The sequence below is a fragment of the Callorhinus ursinus genome, unplaced genomic scaffold, assembly GCF_003265705.2.
Source record: "Callorhinus ursinus isolate GAN/ISIS: 27379988/994484 unplaced genomic scaffold, GSC_fseal_2.0 scaffold7, whole genome shotgun sequence".
Taxonomy (NCBI): domain Eukaryota; kingdom Metazoa; phylum Chordata; class Mammalia; order Carnivora; family Otariidae; genus Callorhinus; species Callorhinus ursinus.
The window spans coordinates 16,970,529-16,994,741 of record NW_027397069.1 but is presented as its reverse complement, the minus strand read 5'-3'; the positions used below and the strand labels follow the sequence as shown (position 1 = coordinate 16,994,741).

At 38.2% G+C, this 24,213-nt stretch overlaps 1 protein-coding gene across 2 annotated transcripts; it reads left to right on the top strand.

Moving 5' to 3' along the window:
- The first annotated feature begins 3,325 nt into the window (after nt 1-3,325).
- SLITRK5 (SLIT and NTRK like family member 5) lies at nt 3,326-21,914 on the top strand. Of its 2 annotated transcripts, XR_012378756.1 has the most exons (3): nt 3,326-3,461; nt 6,607-12,700; nt 21,783-21,914. XR_012378756.1 is itself a non-coding variant. In XM_025874492.2 (2 exons), the coding sequence occupies exon 2, from the start codon at nt 6,615-6,617 to the stop codon at nt 9,489-9,491; it is 2,877 nt and encodes a 958-aa protein (XP_025730277.1). In that variant the 5' UTR covers nt 3,326-3,461; nt 6,607-6,614; the 3' UTR covers nt 9,492-13,153. The 2 variants fall into 2 exon arrangements, 1 of the variants encoding a protein (XP_025730277.1); XM_025874492.2 differs by lacking the exon at nt 21,783-21,914 and having other exon boundaries at nt 6,607-13,153.
- Nucleotides 21,915-24,213: the final 2,299 nt, after the last annotated feature.

Below are 24,213 nucleotides of genomic sequence, written 5' to 3'. Positions count from 1 at the left end.
GTATTTTAGTATTCTAAAGAAACCATACAATACACAAGTGTAATATGATATTTTAAGAAATGCACTTAATATAAGAATTCTTCCAAAGAGTCCATAAAACACTATAATGACAATTCCAGGTAATAATAAATATGAACTCACACAAATGTATGGTCAATTTCAAGTGATAAGTATGCTCATTGTGGTTTGAATTTAAATTTTAATAGGGAGGTATCAGATTATGTCCATAATTCCCACTAATTATCACCAGATATATTAACATATATGAAATGTATTTATGATGATAGATCATGAGCTAATTAAAATATACATAAATATATTCACCAACATTTAGACAAAGATTTTCAACTTTTCACATCCAACCAACTGAATCAAATAATGTTTAATTTAGCATAATGCCCTTAATTCTGGACAGATCTATTTGATCAATCATTTCATTTTCTAGTTTCCAAAGTGTTTATGTAATCCTGTGCATTCGAGTACTGTGTGAAAGCAAGTATATATATCCTAGGACTATATTTTTTAGTATGGACTGAAACATAGATATGTTTGTTATTGTAGCTAAAAGTCTTGGCCCAGATTTGATCACTGTCACATGATTCATTTATTTCTTTTCTAGGCCATAGTCCATATTCAAAGCAAATAGGAGTCCAAAGACTAACAAACAAGGATTTTCCTTATTTCTATGATGTTTTTCCTCCCGAGTTCTTCTGTTTGGTCTCTGCATGTCACAATAGTTTCTCAAAATTCACTGTCCTGCAGAACAGCTTATAGAGACACCTAGCGGTAAACCATAATGGTGGCTTCTCAGGCTATCCTTAATGAGTTAATGGTAGACAGTTGTCGTCACTGACTCGTCTGAACCACAAGAAATAAACTGGAATATTTTTATGTCAGTGTTTCTAACAAAACCAGCATCTAAAATAATTGCAAACATGTTTCATACCTTTTAGCTCGACAAAATTTATTTTTAATTGGGATAATAAATATTTCAAATGAAAATAATACAAAATCAAAAATTAAACCAAATTTAGATACTAAATACAATTATGAAGACTTAAAAAAGCGATTAAAGAATGAACTAAAATAGCTATTATACAGGTATTCTGAAAAGTCCAGTAATTGATTAAACCATTTTATACCCTTTCAGAACTTCTACAGAATTTGTCCACATTGAAAATTATGTCTGGGATAGAATGCCAAAAGTTTCCAACTATAAATAATTTTTACAGTAATTTTTAAGTTATGACACTTTAACACATTCATTTAAAAATATAAAAGCAATATTATACTTTAAAAATAAGTTTTCTAAAATATTCATATCATGTTAGAAAACGATGACTAAATAAAATATACAGTAAAAGACTTTTGTGAGTGAAGTTTAAGTTGTCTGTTTATATAAGGTAACTGCAGCAAGTGGCTATCATTCCCGGGGCCAAATGTTTCTAAATTCACAGGAAGTTCTTTTATAAGGTTTTATTGTCATTATCCAATATTACAGGTTACTTCTTTTCTTCCTCTCTTATACATGCCCTGAATTTAAACAAAATAAATTGTTTTCAAACAAAGTATGTATGGATTAACTGAAAAATATTTGCAAAACAGAGAAGAAATTTCAAGAAATGTTGCAAAACCTCAAGAGACTGCAATATAAACCATCTCTAGAGAACTTCTAATTTCAACACAGAGAGAGGATGTGGGAAGATATGTTTGTATATATGTCAGAATCTTTATAATTCTATATTCAATTAAGATATTATAACCACAATAGTATCCCAAATATTACCAAGGAGACAATATCAGTTCTGTTTAAGATGATTCCAAAAGTAATTAATTCGTAATTAATCCTAAAATAAAATAGATAAAAATATTTAAGTGGTAAAACTACCCATTTATCATAGAATAGGTACATGTGCACTCAGCCTCCACTGGGCCACTTACACCCATCGACTTTTTTTCTATACCTGGGAAGGACTGCAGGTCTAATATTAAAAACACTAGAAATATGCCTATGAATGTAAAGAACCCCTCTGGGGAGAGGCGTCTGGTTTCATGGAAAGAGACAGGAATACTTACTGTAGAGATGATGCTAGTGGAGTTTAGCAGATGACTCTTCAAGAAACTCGCTTTCTATCGATACTGCATTTATTTAGGGGTTTCCAGCTTTTTAGTACACACCAAATGTATTCACAAACATTCTCTCTGAAAGTCGTTCACATTCCCTTGCATCGCTCAGACATACCTATAAGACGCATTTCTTTAAAAAAAATATATATATATATATATATATATATATATTAGCGCCCTTGTTTGCAGCTAGGATGAACCACTCCCTCTTCCAGGGTCCTTTAGAGTAAGTACATGAGACAGAAGCAGGGGCTCTATTATTCTAAATGGCATGAGGAAGGCAGGCGATCAGCACAGGGCTGGAACCGTCTGTCCCTGACCACCAACAAGCCTGGCACTGTCGGGGTTATTTCCACTCCTCCCTTTTTCAATCCAAGGATTGCACAGTCCCACGCTGGTGTTACGCACATGGTCCAAGACTCCTCCGTCTCCCACGAATGTGACATCCAAGGGGTGCTCCGATTGCACCGCCCGAATCCAGAGACGCCTTCGCCCTCGGCTGCCATCTATCGGCCACTGGGCGCCCGCTTCGCCTCGGGCCCACCATGTCTGCTGCAGCTTGGCTCGCACCACCGGCGCGACAATAAACAAGTGCACTGGACGGGGCCCTGTGCCCGAGCTGGAGCAGATGTCTCAGAGACCCCTGTGATGCTTACCGTGTTGCCACATCTTCAGCGCCCGGGAGGGAAGACGCGAATTTCTCTGAGTATTTTAGTGCCGCCAGGCTGCCGGGACACGCCACAGGCGTAGAACAACGCTGCTCCTGTCCCCCCAGGCCCCCTAAAGGATGTCGGAGATAGAGAGTTCCAAATAATGACGATCGTGCGCCGCATCTGGGGAAGGCATGAGAAAAACCCCTGCCAACACTGGGAGCGATGAAACCACCAAGAGGATGCGGGAACCGTACAAATACTAATTAGGGGCCGCGGCGGCGGCGGACTCGGAGAGGGGACGGCGGCGGCGGGATCCCACCGCGGTGGTCGCCGCTGCGCGGGGGGTGGAGGACGGCTCAGGAGCCGCAGCCGCCGCGGGAGTAGCCGAGGGGCCGGTGCCACCTTTGCTCGCCCCCTCACTACCATGTACAGTGTGCGCTGCAAGAAGAAGGCGGGCGATGCATGCACACCCCCGCGCCCGGCTCCCTCTGGCTAGTCCCCGGACGTGCGCCACTGACCAGGGGGGAATGTGGTGAAGACGGCGAGGAGGAACGCCGAGGGGGGAGGGGAGGGGCGGCCAGCGCGAACCCAGGCCGAAGGGTGCGTGGAGCCGGAGGCTGCTGGAGGGGGCGGCGGCTGCTGCTGGCTTGGAGAAAGTTGCCCCTTATGCAGATGGCAACTGTAAGTACCCGCCTGGGGAGTGCGGCGAAGGGTGCCTGGGACCCTGCGATCGCACGGTGGCGCGGGTGGGAACGAGTATGCGAGTGAGCTTGAGTGTGAGCGGGTGCGATCGCTCGGCGGGGCTGACCGTCACGTTGGAGGGGCCGGCGGTGCCAGGCAGCCCTCACGTCCCCTCCTCGGGCTCCGCGCCTCCCCCTCCAACAGCTCCCTTCCCGCCCCGCCCGGCTCCGGCTCCCGGCCCCTACCGCGAGGAGCCTCTACCGCCTGTCCTCCGCCGCCCCCTCCTCCTCCTCCCGTCCCTACCGGCCGCTCGCGATCGCCCCCTTCTACCCTCCCCCCCACACCCCCTGCCCGCTCCGACTACCGCGGAGAGTGCCGGGGAGAGCCGTTTGGGGAGCCCGGGAACCCGCGGTCGCCACCGCGGCGGCGGCCCCGGGCTGACGGCGTCCGGGCGCCTCTTTCCCCCAGCGGCTCGGACCGCACTGTTCGCCGCCTTCTTGCCCTGCCTGGGCTCGGGAAACCCAGTGCACACCCTAAAGAGGTGTTTTTTATAGGGGCGGCTATGATGAGTGGGCCATGGAGATGTGAGACGGGGTAAGTCGACCGTGTACTTTGCAAAAGAGGCTCGTGTGTGTGTGTGTGTGTGTGTGTGTGTGTGTGTGTGGCAGCGGGGTGGCTTTCTTTCCCTCTCCTCCCTCCCCTCCTTCCTTGCCTTTTTCTTCCTTCGCTTTGGGGCGGAGTGGGGGAAGGGAGCCTCACGTCCTGGAACTCCGGGTGCTTCTGCCTGGGCCGCTGTGGGAGCAGCTGTGCCCAGAGCAACGGGTCCGGCCTGGGTGCTGGGCTCCAGCCCGTGCAGCCCCACTCTGTTTAATGCGGGATGTGCAGGGCGATGGTCTAGGGTCTAAATCCTTTGGGGCAAACATATACAGTTCCTCCGCCCCCGCCCTCCAAAAAAAAAAAAAAAATCTGAGATGAGATACTCTGAAGAATGTGCAACGCACCCGCGAATTTACATCGGAGGTGCGTTTTCCAGTCAGAATGTCAGCCTTCCCCGGCTCATTCAACTTTATTTTCTCAGATTCTCGGGCTCCTTTGATGGCAAGGAGGAGGAGAAAGAGAGCGGGGTGAGAGGAAGCTCTTCGACCCCAGCTAACCAGAACTGAATTAAAGTTGTAAACGCCCCAGTTTAATACCGGCTGGACACAATTTGCAATGGGCTGTCAGAAAGGGTGGGAGGTGAATGGGGGCGGGGAAGCGGAGGGAAGGAGGGGGAGGGGACCCAACCCCCGCTGAATGGATGTGCAGATTTGATCCAGTGGAGAACAGAAATTTCAAGGTAAACGTTTTGCTTTCCACAGTGGGGTTTTTGCCTCTTTTAAGCCAGGAGTCGTTTGCGGTTGCGTTGGGAGGTCGGAGATACTTGTGAGGTTTATACACTGTGATTCCGATTCGTCTCGACACGTCTGGGTGGCCACACGTGAATGATTCGCAGGCACACTTGCACATGTGCGTGCGAATGCAGGGGCTCTTAATAACGCGGGCTGGATTCGGCTACGGGAGCAAGATCGAGGTCTCCAGGCTTGAACCCGTGACTCAGGCACGTCTTGGCTTTAGTTTGGGTTGTGATTCGACATCAGACTTCGGTAGTGGTGAGGCAAAGGCAAGGTTGACTGGAGAAAAGGCATGGGTTCTCAGAGCCCAGCATCTCTATCAAATTCCCGTGGTCCACCCCCCCCACCCCGCCGCAGCCAACACAACAGGCACTCACACACTCTCTTCCGTTTATGTCCTTTCCTTTTTGAATACCGCTGTCGACCCGAAGTAGGAAGTCGAAGGAAGCCTTTAAGAGGACAAAAAAGAAATTGAGAAAGAAAAGGAAGAGGGGGTCCAATTGATTCCTTGAGGAGATGAATATCGGATATTAAAGCACAGACCTATGTCACTTGCTGTTCTTCCTCGCTTCATCCTTTCTATTTTGCCTGTTAATCAGCCCGGTTCCCTTTCACTTAAGAGGGGAGAAGAGGGGGAGGGGGAGTAAAACATTGGCAATTAAATGCAATAAACAACTCCAAAGATGATGGGGATGCTGGTGAGGTGGTAGTTCAGTCCAAATCTTGCTAATTCAGTGGGGTTAGTTTTGCATACCGTGGCGACAGACGCTGAGCGGGAGGTAAGGGAAGCTTTAGCGCTGGTCCTTGGTTTACTTTTAGCTGATTCCCGGGAAGCGGTAGGAACGTCCTCTTTAAACTCCAGGTATCCAGAGGTGTTCCGGGATTGCGGATGCCTTCGCTGAGTTCTTTGTAATCCATCCTGCAGAACTATTTCTGTGGCTTAAAGATGCGGTTTGGTAGCGTCGCTGACATGATCAATGAGGAGAAGTGGACGCAGGGCGCACTCAGAGAAGCGCTGCTAAGTGGCACCGTGCATGCAATTAGGACGCTGATATGCTTAAAAGCGTGGTAGTGAAGTCCACCATCAAAGCAAACGCACTCATCTTTTCTCCATACTCAAAGCTCCCGAAGACAATTGGTGATTTAAGAGCTTCTTCTGGGTCCTGTTGATGCATTATCTTACATCTTTTTTGCCTCTGAAAAGTATCCTTTAGGTTCCCACCCTGGCATTTCCAGTGATGGTTTAAAATAGCCCAAGTATTGTGACTCCTTGCTTTTTCGTGAAAATGGGAGACCTTCACCCTCAACTGTTAACTGAGTAGGTTCTGAAAGAAAGGCAGACGGGTTTGGTATAGGTGAGGTGGGGAACCTTGTAAAATGGTGCTTCTTTTCTCTTAAATTAGAACCATGAAACTGAACTGACAGCCATTTTATGTATATTTATGGATTGATTTTGAAAAGGGGGGGAGCAAGGAAAAACACTAAAATGGGACTTTAACCTGCCCTTATCTTGTAGAGGGCAGCATGTTCCTGTTGTACTCATTAGGAAATGAAATCAACCTTTAAATCAAAATGAATATCAGATATTAATAAAGTCTGAAGAATATCAGTGTTCCACTGGGGGGGGGATGTCATTCATATCCTCTCCTTCTGGATTTCAGAGAAATAGTATTAGGGATGAGAGAGACTTTCTTACTGATCCCTTAAATTTTTGTCATATTCTGTCATTTCCTTTTTCCCTCTCTCCCTTGCAGGAGGTAAAATGCACACTTGCTGCCCCCCAGTAACTTTGGAACAGGACCTTCACAGAAAAATGCATAGCTGGATGCTGCAGACTCTAGCGTTTGCTCTAACATCTCTCGTCCTTTCGTGTGCAGAAACCATCGATTATTATGGGGAAATCTGTGACAATGCATGTCCTTGTGAGGAAAAGGACGGCATTTTAACTGTGAGCTGTGAAAACCGGGGGATCATCAGCCTCTCTGAAATTAGCCCTCCCCGTTTCCCAATCTACCACCTCTTGTTGTCTGGAAACCTTTTGAACCGTCTTTATCCCAATGAGTTTGTCAATTACACTGGGGCTTCAATTTTGCATCTGGGTAGCAATGTGATCCAGGACATTGAGAGTGGGGCTTTCCACGGGCTGAGGGGTTTAAGGAGATTGCATCTGAACAATAATAAACTGGAACTTCTGCGAGATGATACCTTCCTTGGCCTGGAGAGCCTGGAGTACCTACAGGTCGATTACAATTACATCAGTGTCATTGAACCCAATGCTTTTGGGAAACTGCATTTATTGCAGGTGCTTATCCTCAATGACAATCTCTTGTCCAGTTTACCCAACAACCTTTTCCGTTTTGTGCCCTTAACGCACTTGGACCTGCGGGGGAACCGGCTGAAACTTCTGCCCTATGTGGGGCTGCTGCAGCACATGGATAAAGTTGTGGAGTTACAGCTGGAAGAAAACCCCTGGAATTGCTCCTGTGAGCTGATCTCTCTCAAGGATTGGTTGGACAGCATCTCCTACTCGGCCCTGGTGGGGGATGTGGTTTGTGAGACCCCCTTCCGCTTACACGGCCGAGATCTGGACGAGGTGTCCAAGCAGGAACTTTGCCCAAGGAAACTTATTTCAGATTATGAGATGAGGCCACAGACGCCTTTGAGCACCACGGGGTATTTACACACTACCCCAGCCTCGGTGAATTCCGTGGCCACTTCTTCCTCTGCTGTTTACAAACCCCCCTTAAAGCCCCCTAAGGGGACCCGCCAACCCAACAAGCCCAGAGTGCGCCCCACCTCTCGGCAGCCCTCCACGGACTTGGGCTACAGCAACTATGGCCCCAGCATCGCCTACCAGACCAAATCTCCGGTGCCTTTGGAGTGTCCTACCGCGTGCACTTGCAACCTACAAATTTCCGATCTGGGCCTCAACGTCAACTGCCAGGAGCGCAAAATCGAGAGCATCGCAGAGCTGCAGCCCAAGCCCTACAACCCCAAGAAAATGTATCTGACGGAGAATTACATTGCGGTTGTGCGCAGGAGCGACTTCCTGGAGGCCACGGGGCTGGACCTCCTACACCTGGGCAACAACCGCATCTCAGTGATCCAGGACCGCGCCTTTGGGGACCTCGCCAACCTGAGGCGCCTCTACCTAAATGGCAACAGGATTGAGAGGCTGAGCCCGGAGTTGTTCTATGGCCTGCAAAGCCTGCAGTATCTCTTCCTCCAGTACAATCTCATACGTGAGATTCAGTCTGGGACTTTTGATCCGGTCCCAAACCTCCAGCTGCTATTCCTGAATAACAACCTCCTGCAGACCATGCCCTCAGGCGTCTTCTCAGGCCTGACCCTTCTCAGGCTGAACCTAAGGAGTAACCATTTCACCTCCTTGCCGGTGAGTGGAGTTCTGGACCAGCTGAAGTCGCTCATCCAAATCGACCTGCATGACAACCCTTGGGATTGTACCTGCGACGTTGTGGGCATGAAGCTGTGGGTCGAGCAGCTCAAAGTGGGTGTCTTGGTGGACGAGGTCATCTGCAAGGCGCCCAAGAAGTTTGCAGAGACGGATATGCGCTCCATTAAGTCGGAGCTGCTGTGCCCGGACTACTCTGACGTGGTGGTTTCCACGCCCACGCCCTCCTCCATCCAGGTCCTGGCGAGGACCAGCGCGGTGACCCCCGCGGTCCGGTTGAACAGCACCGGGGCCCCCGCGGGCTTGGGCGCGGGCGGAGGGGCGTCTTCCGTGCCCTTGTCTGTGTTGATTCTCAGCCTGCTGCTGGTTTTTATCATGTCCGTCTTCGTGGCCGCCGGGCTCTTCGTGCTGGTTATGAAGCGCAGGAAGAAGAACCAGAGCGACCACACCAGCACCAACAATTCCGACGTGAGCTCCTTCAACATGCAGTACAGCGTGTACGGAGGCGGCGGCGGCGCGGGAGGCCACCCGCACGCGCACGTGCACCACCGAGGACCGGCGCTGCCCAAGGTGAAGACGCCCGCGGGCCACGTGTACGAGTACATCCCCCATCCACTGGGCCACATGTGCAAAAACCCCATCTACCGCTCCCGAGAGGGCAACTCCGTGGAGGATTACAAAGACCTGCACGAGCTCAAGGTCACCTACAGCAGCAACCACCACCTGCAGCAGCAGCCGCCGCCGCCGCCGCCGCCGCAGCCGCCTCAGCAGCAGCCCCCGCCGCAGTTGCAGCTGCAGCCTGGGGAGGAGGAGAGGCGGGAAAGCCACCACTTGCGGAGTCCCGCCTATAGCGTCAGCACCATCGAGCCCCGGGAGGACCTACTGTCGCCGGTGCAGGACGCCGACCGCTTTTACAGGGGCATTTTAGAACCAGACAAACACTGCTCCACCACCCCCGCCGGCAATAGCCTCCCGGAATATCCCAAATTCCCGTGCAGCCCAGCTGCTTACACTTTCTCCCCCAACTATGACCTGAGACGCCCCCATCAGTATTTGCACCCAGGGGCAGGGGACAGCAGGCTGCGGGAACCGGTGCTCTACAGCCCCCCCAGTGCTGTCTTTGTAGAACCCAACCGGAACGAATATCTGGAGTTAAAAGCAAAACTAAACGTTGAGCCGGACTACCTCGAAGTGCTGGAAAAACAGACCACATTTAGCCAGTTCTAAAAGCAGAGAAACTCCCTTGGAGCTTTTGCGTTTAAAACAAACAAGCAAGCAGACACACACGGTGAACACATTTGATTAATTGTGCTGTTTCAACGTTTAGGGTGAAGTGCCTTGGCACGAATTCTCAGCTTCGGCGGAAGATACTGAAAGGGTGTGCAATTTCCTTTTAATTTTTACACGTGGGGAAAACATTTGTGTAAACTGGGCACATCACTTTCTCTTCTTGCGTGTGGGGGAGGAGAGGAGAAGGGTTTATGGAGGGCAGTTTGCTGCGCAGGTGACTTGTTAAAGGTCGCAGTTATTTTTGTAGTCGTTGGAAGTGCTAAGAATGGTGGAAGATGGCAGCGCATAGATTCTACTCTTCCTCTTTTGTTCCCTTTCCCTGCTCTCCTCCCCCATCCCCCCCCCCCCCGCTTAAGCCAGGGGTGGGTCTAAATGGCTTTTGTGGAGAGATTAGCACACCCCAACATTAATAGAAAGTTTGTTCTCTCTCTTTTCCTCCACCCCCTTTCTCTGCTTCCCACCCTCCTCCCTCATTATTTTTCCTTTCATTTTAAAGGATGTGTTTGTATGCATTCTGGACATTTCAATTAAAAACAAAAGTATTGTGATCTGGAAAAGGATCACCATAGATGTGGACAAATCATTAAAATTACAGAGCTATATGATCCATAATTGATTAGTCAAAATAACTTATTGATGAAATATACAAATATTTTATTGTAGCACCTATTTTTATATACACATTTAGCATTTCTCTTTCCTTCACTATTTAGCCTATGATTTTCACAGAGGTGTCGCACTATATTAGGAGCTGCATTTCCAAAACTGAGTGATATCAGGAAGGCATTTTAAATCATTAAAAATACGGAGAAATTAGTGGGAAAATAGTAAAACCAATGCAACCCACCCAATTGGATCTGTAATTTAAAAACAAAGTGTATCCCATCGTATAAGAGAAAAAAAATAGGGCAATTAATTGGGCCATTCGAGTAAGAATCATGTGCAAGTTTCTGGTTTTATTAGAGAAGATTTAAAAGTATTTTTATTAGTCAACCAAAACGATGTATTGATTTGACTACTATTGTAGCCGATTTTTGATTGTTTAACCAAACCGGGTTGCATTTGTACAGATCCACATGTACTAGCACCTCAGAAGACCAAATGATGGACTGTACAAATCTCTATACAATGTGTTTAATCCCTCTGGGCAGCAAGCAATGATGATAACCACAAACAGGATCTCTGTAAGATGGGGCTACTGTTGTTACAGTCTCATATGTATCCCAGCACATGTAATTTTTTAAATAGTTTCTGAATAAACACTTGATAACTATGTCAAAAATGAGGGACTGAAGTAGTGATTACTTAAAGTGCAAAAGAAATAGCGATGTGTGATTGACTGAATTGCCATTATTAACAATTAGGACATAGTAGCTAACTTTTATTCTTAATATTAAAAAATTTTCCCTAATTATCAAATTTGAATATATGTGTATATATGTAAATTCACCTTTGAAAATTCAGGGAATTATGTTTTCCTAAATGTGGCATTTAATGTGTTTATTAATGAAATTTCAATTGTATACTTTCTTTCCTTACGGAAGTATTCATCTAATACATGGACCGTGGTAAGTAATAGACTGCCTATTCATTTTTCTCCCAATGTTATGTATTTTGTTATGTCAGTATTATTTATTCAGTCTACAGTTGCTGTGTTTCCTAATTTTCCTGTATTCCCATAGTTTTCCTAATTTTAACTCATGTAAAACTACCTTCAACAATTATGATGGATAATTTATCTCAAGTTGATTTATATCCTAAATGTTCAAAAGTTGGTGAGTATAAGCTGTTCAACTCTGAGTAAGGTTTGACAGTGAATTTAGGTTAGTACTTAAGGGTAGGAAATGTTTGAATTAATCTGAAACTTAAGGAGCCATGTGCTTCATTGTTATTGGTGGATCGTCCCATAATCTCACCAGAAATGTGTACAACATCAAGGGCTGTTCATGAACTTTATGTTTAAAGAACACTTTCCATGGCATTCTGCCACAAAGAGGCAGCATTCACCCATGAGTAAATTGACAGTAAAAGCTTGAATTCAGATTGAAAAGGTGGTAACAGTTTCCCTGAGGAATTAAAAAAAAAAAATTAGTAATCCTACATCGGTCAAGTGAAATAAACTATCCCCATTCTGTGCAACATTTTCCCTTCCAAAATTTTCTTTCAAAGGGGAAAGTAACAAGCTTAATAATGCCATGATATTATCATGAAAAGAAAAAAAAGTATCTCTTACTCTTCATCTACCTCCTCATATTAGATACAGGATTAGAAAAGAAAAATAAATAATTGCATTTGACTTCACAATTGGGGTTATTAATTTTTCTTTACAATGGGAGTTATTTTTTCAATGTCAAAATCACTTCCTCAATGTTACATGTAGATACAACAGTATTGTATAAATTATAAAATATTAATACAAAGTGGAATCTACCATGTAACTTTTATTTCTTAATTGATGCATAAAAAGTAAGAGATAAGAATTACATGAAATTAAAGATGTAGTTCTGAACAATATAAGTAGCTTCCAAAGAAAGTTCGTTCATGCATTTTTCAAAGATTTACAAAATAATATTATTATTTCAAGCCAGCACTATTGTGCATAATCTTGTCACATGCTCTTTCTTTAGATGGCTCATTTGTACTTCTACTCTTCCTAAGGTGTCCAACCTTTATTTTAATATCAAAAATAACAATTATATGATTTATGAAAAGAGGTTACTTCTAATTTTTAAATTATATTTTTCCCAATTGTATTAAGAGGATAAAAGTAAACTTATTCCTCCTCTAATAAACTTGAAAATTTTTAACATGTAGAATTATGAAACTGTGTAGAATTAAAAAATGAATTATCTTTCTCCTTATACATGGCATCCAGCCAATACATTAACATATACAATAGAACATTAAGTTGTGTGTTTTGAGTACTTGATTTTTGGTTTTTCAGGTTGTTCGCTGAGGAAACAATTAAATTGGGTATATCAGTGGTATATGATTGGATTAAGGAACCCTGCAAATTCTCTCCGTAGAATTTTGGAGAACAATATGTAATGTTTCAGGCATCAATTAAAATTTGGATGCAAACTAAGCTTACTCTTTGTGCTTGATCCATTTGCTGTGTGGATAATCTCATACAAATATATTTCCAGGTAGGCATTATGAAATCTTATTTTTGTCTATATATGAATATAGTGTAAATACTTAAATTATCTCAGCAAAAGTAAATATATTCTATGTAAGTGTGATAATTGGTATGCTAATATTCAAAATTATTTACAGCTAAACTATTGATTAAAGTTATGTGTTAATCAACTTTAGCATAAATATACTTGGAACACATCTCTCATTTAGGCAAGATTATCACCTTTACACTTGTGAAGTGTGAGATTTGGGTAAATGTCCTGGATATCCAGTCCCTCACCACTGTTTCCTCAACTGCAATAGGAAAATCAAACTGTGTGCAATGAAAACATCACACGTAATGTGGAAAAGGTTTGGACTTAAGAACCTAATTTAAGATGCCAGTTTCTTGCCCTATGTTATTAATTCCATTCTTGTTACTAAGTTATGTTGTTAGCAAATTATTCAAATTAAATATGTATAGTTTCTTTCCCTATTCTATTTTTCCTGACTCTCTTCCTTTCTCCTTACATCTCCCTCCTTCTCCTGTCTCATCCTTTTTCTTCATTATTTTTCAGGAGGGCAAGAGAGAGAGGGAGAAGAGTTCAGTCCCTGTTTGAAATGCCAAAAACTAGCTACTTAATTTCAAGAGCTCAGTGGATTGTCCCCAGTCAGGCAACTCCAAATTAATGTAAATAAAGCAGACCACAAATATGCTTCTAATTCATTCAGGAATGTGCTCTTGTTGCACTTTTCAGGTGGCTCCAAGTTAAGATATTTGCAGAGGTGGCAAAATATTTAGTTAATCAATTTTTAGACTAAATTTTAGACTGAGAAAGAAGAACCTAAAAACAAAACAAAACAAAAGAACCGATTTAAATGCTAAAAGACGGGAGCATTTAACTAATTGATTTTCAAAGGAAATAAAATGTTAAGAGGTAATTAAACTTACCAAATTAACTGTTTTATTTATGGATAATGTTTCTCAAACCCCTCGATATTCTCTACATTTTTGCTACTACAAATATACAAAATTAAAGGTGGATGGACATTAGTCATGTGCATAAAAATAATTATCTAACATCTAGATCCAAAGGAACTTTACATCAGTTAATACTGCATTTACCAGCTGCTCATTTTATCATTAATTTTATTTCAATTCAACATAGTGCCTTTCCTTAATTATCCATATATATTTCCATCAGTTCGTGTAGCATGTATATGACATACAAAAATACTTATCATCAAAGAGAGCATTGCATACTCAATTTTCATCTAGAGTTCTTTATATTTCAAAATTTTTTAAGTTATTTCAAATTCTACTTCCATGGTCTATGACATGGTAGACTGAGAGAAAGAAAATAATTTTATGCAGTATAATGTTTGAGTGTGACAATAGTATAATACTCTTTTCTTCCTCTGTTTATAGCAGACTATTTGGCTTACAAGACACAGGTCAAATATTTCTCATGGTAATTGTACCAATATTATAAAATGAATAACTTTTATACTCATTTTTTAAAAGAACAACATGTAACCTTACTTAAGTTTAAGAGTGAATTAGATTTCTTCTTATAAAAAATTCTGAAGATCAAAACAAATATTTCATGAAGAATTGATGTAATGCAAATATGAAATAATTTTACTTTCTCACTTTCTATTTACTGTCAAAAGTAAAATGTAATGATGTATTGCATAATGCTAAGTATATCAGATACATTTTTATTAGATATCAGGAAATTCCTTTTATAGAAGAAGAGTAATGTTCCTAGAGATATGTTGAATGGAAGTCTTCCAAAGAGGTTTTTTTAACTAGGTACCTTCTTCAGAACATGAAAGAATATTGTGTATTTCTACTACAAAATGAACACATACGTGTTTAAAAATTACACGTTTCCAAAAGTGGAAATTATGAAACAGTGTTGTCAAGGATAAATTTTCTTTTTTAAATTTAACCTATGAAGAAATGGAATTGTGGCTTTATTGAATTGAAGGCTCATTAATATCATGGTCTACTTTGACAATTATTTACAGATCATTAGGTTTTAAGAAATATTTTCAACATATCATGATATAAATTCAATTCAAATTTAATTTTGATTGTTCAGTATCGAATCATATATATGCAAGTAGGAAAATTTGGTGACTTTTCAGTGTTCTGGAATATACATTTTATATTTTCTTACAAATTTATTTCTACCACCAATAATAATTTCTAGTGGTGCCAACTAACACATGTTTTAAAGAATTTTATTTTATGCTTCCTTATAAACAAGACTTAATTTTGGATACTGAACCCAAATTTGCTATATATTTTCAATTTGTAATTAGCAATGTGCCTATTTAAATAAAACATGAAGAGTGGCAGTAAACCCATGTTAGTTGATTAGCAAAAGTCTTTGTCAGATACTACAATCAATTTTTTGACCAACATGTTTTGTCCATGAGAGAGGTTCATCTGGTTCATGTAGACTAAAAATTTAAATATAAATATAAAAATTAATATGTAAAATGAATAGTTGATCAATAAAACATTTTACTTGTAATGATATATCTATTTAAATGATCTGTAGAAGGTCATGCTTGTTAACATTGCAGGAAAAGAATATTTTTACTAAATATTTAAGTCCAAAGTCAAAGGGTGTTTCACTTCACAAAATACTACTAATAATGGGGAACGTATATCTTTCCAGTTTATTTAAACCCTGAGTTTTAATATCAACTTTAAATCTCCACTGATAGTATAAAGTTCAGAGTACATGTTTTTTCTTTATATTACTGCACTCTGCTCTTGATAAAGTTCCCTTGAAGTATACAAATACCCATAGTATTTTTCCTTTGTGTTTTTCTTTTGTTTCACATTTAGGTAGCAAATATTAAAACAAACAGTTATGAACCAGCACTGTTAAATTGTAAATTAAATTTCATTTCACTCAAAGAGTATCCTTCAATTTTATAATTATCTTCAAATTTTTAAAGCTACTCAATAGTATATTTACATAGGTACTTACAAATATGAACATTTAACTACTCATGTATGTCAGAGAATATCTGAAATCATTCACCATACTGCCATCTAAATTCACTCAATCAGTGCAATGATATTTTTGTTACTTTGTTATGATTAAAGACCCTCAAGTCTTAGATGAAAATTAGGTATTTCCTTAGGAATTTTAACAAGAAAAAAAAGTAAAAGATAAATATTGAGTGTTTGGATTCTAATCTTAACATATATTCTCCAAAGCTAACAAAATTGTATATACAGAAAACCATTTAGATAGGGTCTTTGTATAGAATTGCTAATTCCATATGGTTTATCTTTTGACCTATAAGTTAATAATGAACTCTGTCTTCATTTAAGAATTTTTACCTGAGAGAAGATATCTTTTGCATTGGATATACTTGAGTCATCTTGTCACATTATGGCTTTGATTTATCCTTTCCTTTTAAAAGTTCAATTTTAAACATATTGAAAATGGTCTCTATTATTATGTTTAATTCTTGCAACTCAAATCATTTTTTTTAAGACTAAACACAGACATACTCTGTAAAGAGAGTTCGGATTTCATCTTCTCTGTTGTTTTTCTAACACAATATGAATTAGCTTTGATATATTAATATACTGTCCTTTGGATTTTTATTTTTACTGTTGATTTGGTTTAATAATCATGTAATCTTAACTTTTTCCTTTTTTGAAAGTTTTTTTAAAGATTTTATTTATTTATTTGACAGAGAGAGACACAGCCAGAGAGGGAACACAAGCCAGGGGGAGTGGGAGAGGGAGAAGCAGGCTTCCCGCCGAGCAGGGAGCCCGATGCGGGCTCCATCCCGGGACCCTGGGACCATGACCTGAGCCGAAGGCAGACGCTTAATGACTGAGCCACCCAGGCATCCCTGAGAGTTTAATAAGCTGTACCTGAAATAACAAAATGATAGTTGCACATTATTTATTTTATACCAAATGGTAACCAGTAGCAACGAGGCAGAAAGATGATTCTAAAGTTCTGAAATATGTTCCTTTTTACATTACAGGTGGTTTGTCCTTTGGCAACTTTCTTTGTATCTCTGCCTTATTTTCAGTTTGTAAAAATTAATATAATGGGTGTAGTTTATGAAGAGCTTAAAAAATTCACATTTCCATTGTCTTTACTGGGTGTATGTCAACTGTGATTCTTTCGAAAACTAATAACTTGGTAATTATCACTGCTATTTATACTACATATCTATGAGTGGTATGATTATATCTTTCAGATAAAATCTTTTTCTCTTTCTATTAGTTTGAAATGTATTTTTTAATTTCTCATTAACTGTGCTTAGTGGTTTTTGATTTTATAAAATTAAATGGTCATTTGTAGATATGTTACAGTAAATTTACAGGCACAACTTATTGGAAAGGAAAATTTGATATAGTTTTATTGACTTCATGACATATTCTTACTCTTTGAAATGATACTCATTGAGCTTTCCGTATATTTCAAAAAGATATGATCTGTACTTATTTCTCAAAAAATTGAGTTCTGTTTCTAAATTGGGTGGTAATTTTTTCTTACATAGGCTTATTTTGTTTGCATTTAACATGTTTTGAAATTATGTGTGATGTAATTTCCATTATTTTGTTTTTAATTCAAACAATCTTGGGCATACTTATTTTTTGTTAGATAACATTCCATAATAAATATCATAGAAAGATGTATCAATAATATGAACCATATTTAATATTTAAGGATCTTTGGCTTTTTTTTGCAATTAATTATAAAAGGTAGAATAAATATGTGATATGGCATTCATCATTTTAATATTCTAAATTTAGCAACTGCTCTTCTACATAATGATTAATAACATAGATGGTACTAATTTTCTTTTATCTATTGTGGTATAAATTTGGTTTTTAATCCAATAATGAAATTGTTTACATTCTCAATATTTTGATATACTCTTACAAGTGCTATTTACTAGTCTCAGTGGCAATCTGAGTTTTTCCTCAAATTCTTCAAGGAGTTTTTATACATTATTATAAACAGAGAGCTCTAATGTTTAGAATTTAAAATGGTGGTAATGACAAATCCACTATAAACAATAAACATTAATAATTAAATCATTACCTTTTCTATTAAGAAAAGAACAGAAACTCAAGTACATTAAAATAATGTCTTGAAAGATATTGGAAATGTAGCAAGCTGACATTCCTACCTAATAAAAAGGCCTTATTAATATCATCTTACAACATTTATATTGTTCTTTACAAATACTATGTTTCTATTCAGTGCAAGAGAGGATTAATTAATCCAGAAATATTTTGATCACAACTTGTCTCTCTAATGTGCTTACAGAATTCATCTAATCAAAGATACAGTAGAAAAAAATGGATACTTGTTATAACAACTGTATCTATCCCCACATCATAGAACTATGGGTTGCACTTAGTAGGCAGTGCCCTCAAGAATTAAGGAATATGTATTTATAGATGTCTAAGGACTAATGTGAATTCAGTGTACACTATAAACTTCCTAAATTGTTTATCACGACATCATTTACCTGGGTATAAACTTCACGGATGACTAAAATGTCAAGAATATTAGGTGACTGTTTAGTACCTTGGCATGCAAATATTTATTTGAAAACCATTGGAGAATGCTAGTGAATTTAAATAAATTTATAATAATAAGCATTGGAAATATTTTCCAAATGACTCCACTTTTAGTCCCCTTTTCTAGTAAAGATCTGATAGTTAAGGAAAAACGGAAATATCTTGAGCACTTAAACATAAATCTTATCCCAATCTTAAATTTTAATTATTAATTTTGTTTTGTTGGTATAATTGGCTATGTTTTTTTAAGTAATTAAGAGAAGAAATGATTGCTGTTCTGCACGGATATTACTGTTCAGAGCCTGCTTTAATGGAGGGACTGGTGAAATTTTCAGGGATTTCACAGATATGCTCCTGGTGTTTTAAGCTGGTAAAGTGTTTATCTATTTAGAAAGGTTTTCTGGGCACTATGTGTTTTCCCCTGGGTGTGAGAAAATCAGTTCATCCTTTTAATGAGAATGTTACCTCCAGGAAACAAGTAATCCAGAAGAAATAATACATTCCTTAGGGCAGTCGCCTACAGGGACACATTTTTCTCTGGGGCTGACTGCATGTATATTTTAGTTGGAAAGTTTTCATATTTTAAAATATCATTGCATTTAGTCATAAGGCACTGTGACTATAGGATAAAGTATTTTTGACACATTTTTTGACCTTTTTTAGACATCAATTATAATTTAGGAAATTTTATTTATTGCTAAAATGTTAGCTGTCTTCGTAGTTGAGGTTACAATAAAATAGACAATTACTAACATGGGCTTTACATAATTTCTTAAACTTGGTGACAGAGAGCAGGAGGCTTAAATGAAGTGGCTTTAGAATTTTACTTACAAACCCCAAACAGCACAATTTTAGAAGTCTTTAAGCTGTTTCCATGCCAAATACTAATGTTCATTAAAAATTGCGTGATTTGAATTGCTATTTACTATGTAAAAATAAAATCACTATTTGTTCTTTAAAATAAAAATAATAGGTAAATATATTCAAATAAATAGGTTTGATGTAGCTATGTCTTTGTGCATCAAATAGCATTTAACTAAAATTAAGATCAGTTATTTTTTAATGAATTTTATAAATTAGAAATGTAAAATCTATTATATATGTTATATATCAAAGTTGTTTTATCATATGCTAGAACATAGTAAATACTTTTAAAGGAATAAAACATCATTTTTTTAATAATTTGAATCTCTTTTTTAAACATTTGAACTGTGATTCTTTAAACAAAATTGATAATGCAGATTTCTATTTACCTGTCTTTTTAAATGGGAATGTAAGTGTTCGTATGCATGACTTAAATACTGTCTTAATAGTTTAAATTACATTTTGTTCATTGAATTGGAAAAAAAATGACATAACATCTAAACAATTAACTGAGAAAATTTAAGATCATCATATTGGGAAAAATACTGTATCATCTCATATTATGCACATTTTTGTAAAGTAACTTAAAAAAATACAACCACATACGTATTGGCAGAAATTGAATATTTGTATTAAAGTTAAAGAATGTGTAAATGTTTTATTCAATTTTTATATGAAATTTCTATTTGCAAATATTTTTAAAATAAAATTACACTAAAAGTTAGTCTACTATACGTGGTACAAATAATACTGAAGGCGTTACTTGCATTGCCATAGAACGAAGACAGTCTAAAAAAAATAAGTAATTTTTATTTTAAAATAATTAAAAAAATACAGTATGTGGTAAATTTTAACCTATATCTGATTTCTAGGTATTTTGCATGGTGGTTCAATTAGTAGTATGTCTTTTCTTTTTTTTTTTTTTTTAAGATTTTATTTATTTGAGAGAGAGAGAGAATGAGAGATAGAAAGCACGAGAGGGAAGAGGGTCAGAGGGAGAAGCAGACTCCCTGCCGAGCAGGAAGCCCGATGTGAGACTCGATCCCGGGACTCCAGGATCATGACCTGAGCCGAAGGCAGTCGCTTAACCAACTGAGCCACCCAGGCGCCCAGTAGTATGTCTTTTCACATACTCTTCGTATTCATTTATTTTAAATCATTCCAATATTGATATACATGCCAAAGATAATTCCTTTAAAAATGTTATTTCAAAGTAACAAAAAAAAAAGAAATTAGGCAATTATTTATGTGGAAACTGTACCACAGCTATGACAAATTTGTAAATATTGCAATGGAAAGAGCAATGTTTGGTTTAGTTTTGCTCCCAATTTATTGTATTTACTTCTATAGATACTCTCTTAATTTGAAATTTTTTCTACAAAACAGGAAATTTCCCGGGCAGATAAAATGGGACAACAAGGAAAGAATGGAAAATAAAAATGTGGTTACGGTCAAACTAAGATAATTTTCAGAATAATTAAGCTTAAATTAGTTTTAAGATGTTCTGAATTTAGTATCTACCAGGAAGTAAATAAAAAAATACATAAATTTGATAATCGCATGAGAATTTTAGATAAATAATTTTAAACTAACTCTTAATCCCACTACATCATAACAGTTGTAACTTTGCTCTTAGATTCATATTTGAATTATTAGAAGTGTTAGACAAAATTCTGTTTGATTTGATTTTCTTCTAATGAATCATATTGTTATTACTGTTGCTATGGTTTCCTTTAGAATCCTTCTATAACTGAAACTCTATCTGGGTCTTATCATCTGGACCTGTTTTTGCACTGGATCTACAGGTGCTGTGAAGAAAATCTCCATAAAATAAATAGTGTCTAAACCAAATATTTATTCAGTCATGAACTCTGAATATCTATGTATATTCATATGTATACATTCTATATATACTATACTATTAATATGCATATATTCTCTCTCAATATATATATACATATATATATATATTCATATTTGGATAGCGCCATTGTTTTATAACTGGAATGGTACCATGCATTAACTAGGATTTGGGGCTTGGGGGGTCTCACATTTTTCCCCTTTAATTTTTTTTTATTTCCCCAATGGATATAGAATTTTGGTGTAAAAGTTTCTATATAATGAATTATTCACATGAACCAGATTCATGTTTGTACATTATTGTTAGACTTCATTTCATGATACAATATTATGGTTTATGTTGTTTTAATTAAATGTAATTCATGGATCTTCTAAAAATTTACCTCTTTGTCAAGATTACCATCCTCCTTTTATGCTCTCTGTATAAAATAGCATTGTCTGATAATTTTTTTGTAATGCAATAAGCCAGATAGAGTACTAACATAATCAAATAGTGTAAGGATATGGCATCTGTCTATATAGGGAAATCAAAAATATTTTAAAGTGATTACTGATCTTTTTACATGTTAATAATATTCAATTCAGTGAAAACACTGCACACTGTGATCCCTCTTTAAGTGGTTGATTTTTTAAATGACTTTGAGTTTTGAAAAATTTTTAAATTTACATTGTTCTAGTTGTTCCTAACTTCAAGAATTCATTCATTCTGGTTGGATTTAACCTAGGAAAACTGTGAAGTAGATATATAACGTCTCTCTTTCAGTCTTTTTTTTTAAAGATTTTATTTATTTATTTGACAGAGAGAGACACAGCGAGAGAGGGAACACAAGCAAGGGGAGTGGGAGAGGGAGAAGCAGGCTTCCCGCTGAGCAGGGAGCCTGATGCGGGGCTCGATCCCAGGACCCTGGGGTCATGACCTGAGCCAAAGGCAGACGCTTAACGACTGAGCCACCCAGGCGCCCTCTCTTTCAGTCTTGTTCTCTATTTTGGCTTGCCTTTTAACCTGCAGTTCACCAAGCAAGTTACAATCATGTCACTTTGAACTTATTTTTTTCTGACGTGTTAATTTGTTTCTGACATTGTGCTTCATGAGAGTGATATTATAATGAATGTAACTCAGAGGTCAAAAGGATTTTCAAGGCTGTTACACATACCTCTACCTAGGAACCCAAGTTTGGTGACAGCAATGGACAGGAAACCAAACTTAGCAACAAAGACAGAAACTATGCAGATGAGCCTGCTCAGCTTACTTGGGGGCCAAGCCTGCTAATCACATAGAAAATATAGCCACCAAAGGGAATAATAACTAACTTGTCTTTTTGTGGTTTATATTTTCCATCTTAGGTTAAAAAAAAAAGCTGGGGGAAGACATAAATAAGACTTAAACCAAGAAAAGACATTTTAATCAACAAATCTAATTAATTCTATTGTATTTCAATGCCTTAAAAAGAACTTGGTTTTTAACAGTTATTTCCATTTACACAATCAAATTTATTCTGACAGCCTATAGTTTTAAAAATTGTCAAATAAATATGCATAGTTGTTTTTCATTAATTGGCTGATATAACAATTATGTATATTTACTTAGTAAATTGCAAACAGTTGAAATATGTTTGGGTATTACACTGTTCAGTTATTCACCGGTACAATGAAATATATTATTTCTGTCTCCACACATATACTGCAATTTCATGAGAGAAACATCCCAATGAACAAGTAGTTTTTTCCTTTAAAATTTCCCTTTTAATTCTAATTTAAATAATTTTTTCAGTAAAAGCATAACTCTTCAATAGTACTATAATTCTGTGATTCTTTCCTGAATAAAACAGATTTTGTGCATATCCTTTTTAAGTATGATCTAAATCACAGAAGTGTTTTTAGTCTTCAACTGGGATTTTTCAAAAGAAAACCCAAGCTCAGGGCCTTAAATATCTTTCCTATAAAATAATCTTTTCAGCATAATCTTTTAGCAATCCTTTTATGCCATCAATCACCAGCAGCAAGATGCCTAGAAACCCTGTGAACTATAATCTTCATTGGTCATGTCCTCAAGAAGGAGTGGGACTTGGAAATGTAGCAGTGGTTGGCTATGCCTTATTAACTGCATATGTATATGTTACCTGTTTTGGGGGGTGGGAAACAAGATGTTAGCAATAGCCACTCATCTTCAACTTTCATTGTCAAATACACCAATATTTGAAATGACAGTTTTGGTCCAGAAAAAACTTAGTATGATTTTGAGTGAGTAAATATAGCCACATCTGCCTTAGAGGGTTTTTTGTCTGTTTGTTTGTTTGTTTGTTTGTTTTCTTAAAGATTTTATTTATTCATTCATGAGAGACAGAGGGAGAGAGAGAGAGAGAGAAGCAGAGGGAGAAGCAGGCTCCCAAGGAGCAGGGAGCCTGATGCGGGACTCGATCCCAGGACCCTGGGATCACGACCTGAGCCGAAGGCAGACGCTTAACCGTCTGAGCCACCCAGGCGCCCCTCTTTGTTTGTTTTTTAATCTCTCCATTTCTATGCTTTTTATAAATCATGTAAAACTAAGTGTCATATAATGGAGATAAGACAAAAGAGCAAAGCCAATGAAATACAGACTTCTTCCTGAGAATTAGTGTCCCCTTCCTGTTGTCTTGCCTGTTTGATAGGATATATTTCTAGTGTGCCACCTGAGGATTATTTTTGACATTATTTCTTAAATAGTTATTTATTTGCATATTTCACATTTTCTGTACTACTTATCTTAAAAAAACTCTTAATGTTTAAATTATTGAGGTATCCAAAAATACTCCCTATTATATAATTCCAGATCATTATCATTATTCATTTTACTCTATACAAACTATGGTATTGTGGATAACGATTCAGTGTATAAAATATAGGTCTCCTTTCTTTTTTCTTGCTTTGCATTTTGGTGCCCTACTTGCTATGTACTATTTTAGTTTTCCTTTTCCTTGATATTTTGCTTAATGTAGGTTCATTTCTATTACAAGATTTATATGACGATCTGAAAGCCCTTAGTAAGTTAAACATGCAAAAAATAATATTTGGGAACCATACATTTTTTTTTAACATTTTACTTTTTTTTTAGTTTTGTCTTGATTGTGGTGTGTGTGTGTGTGTGTGTGTGTGTGTGTGTGTATAAAACTAAGATTTTGAAAATTGGGAAATTTTATTCTTCATTTAATTCTATTTCTTTGAGTCCTCTTTTTTTTTAAAGATTTATTTATA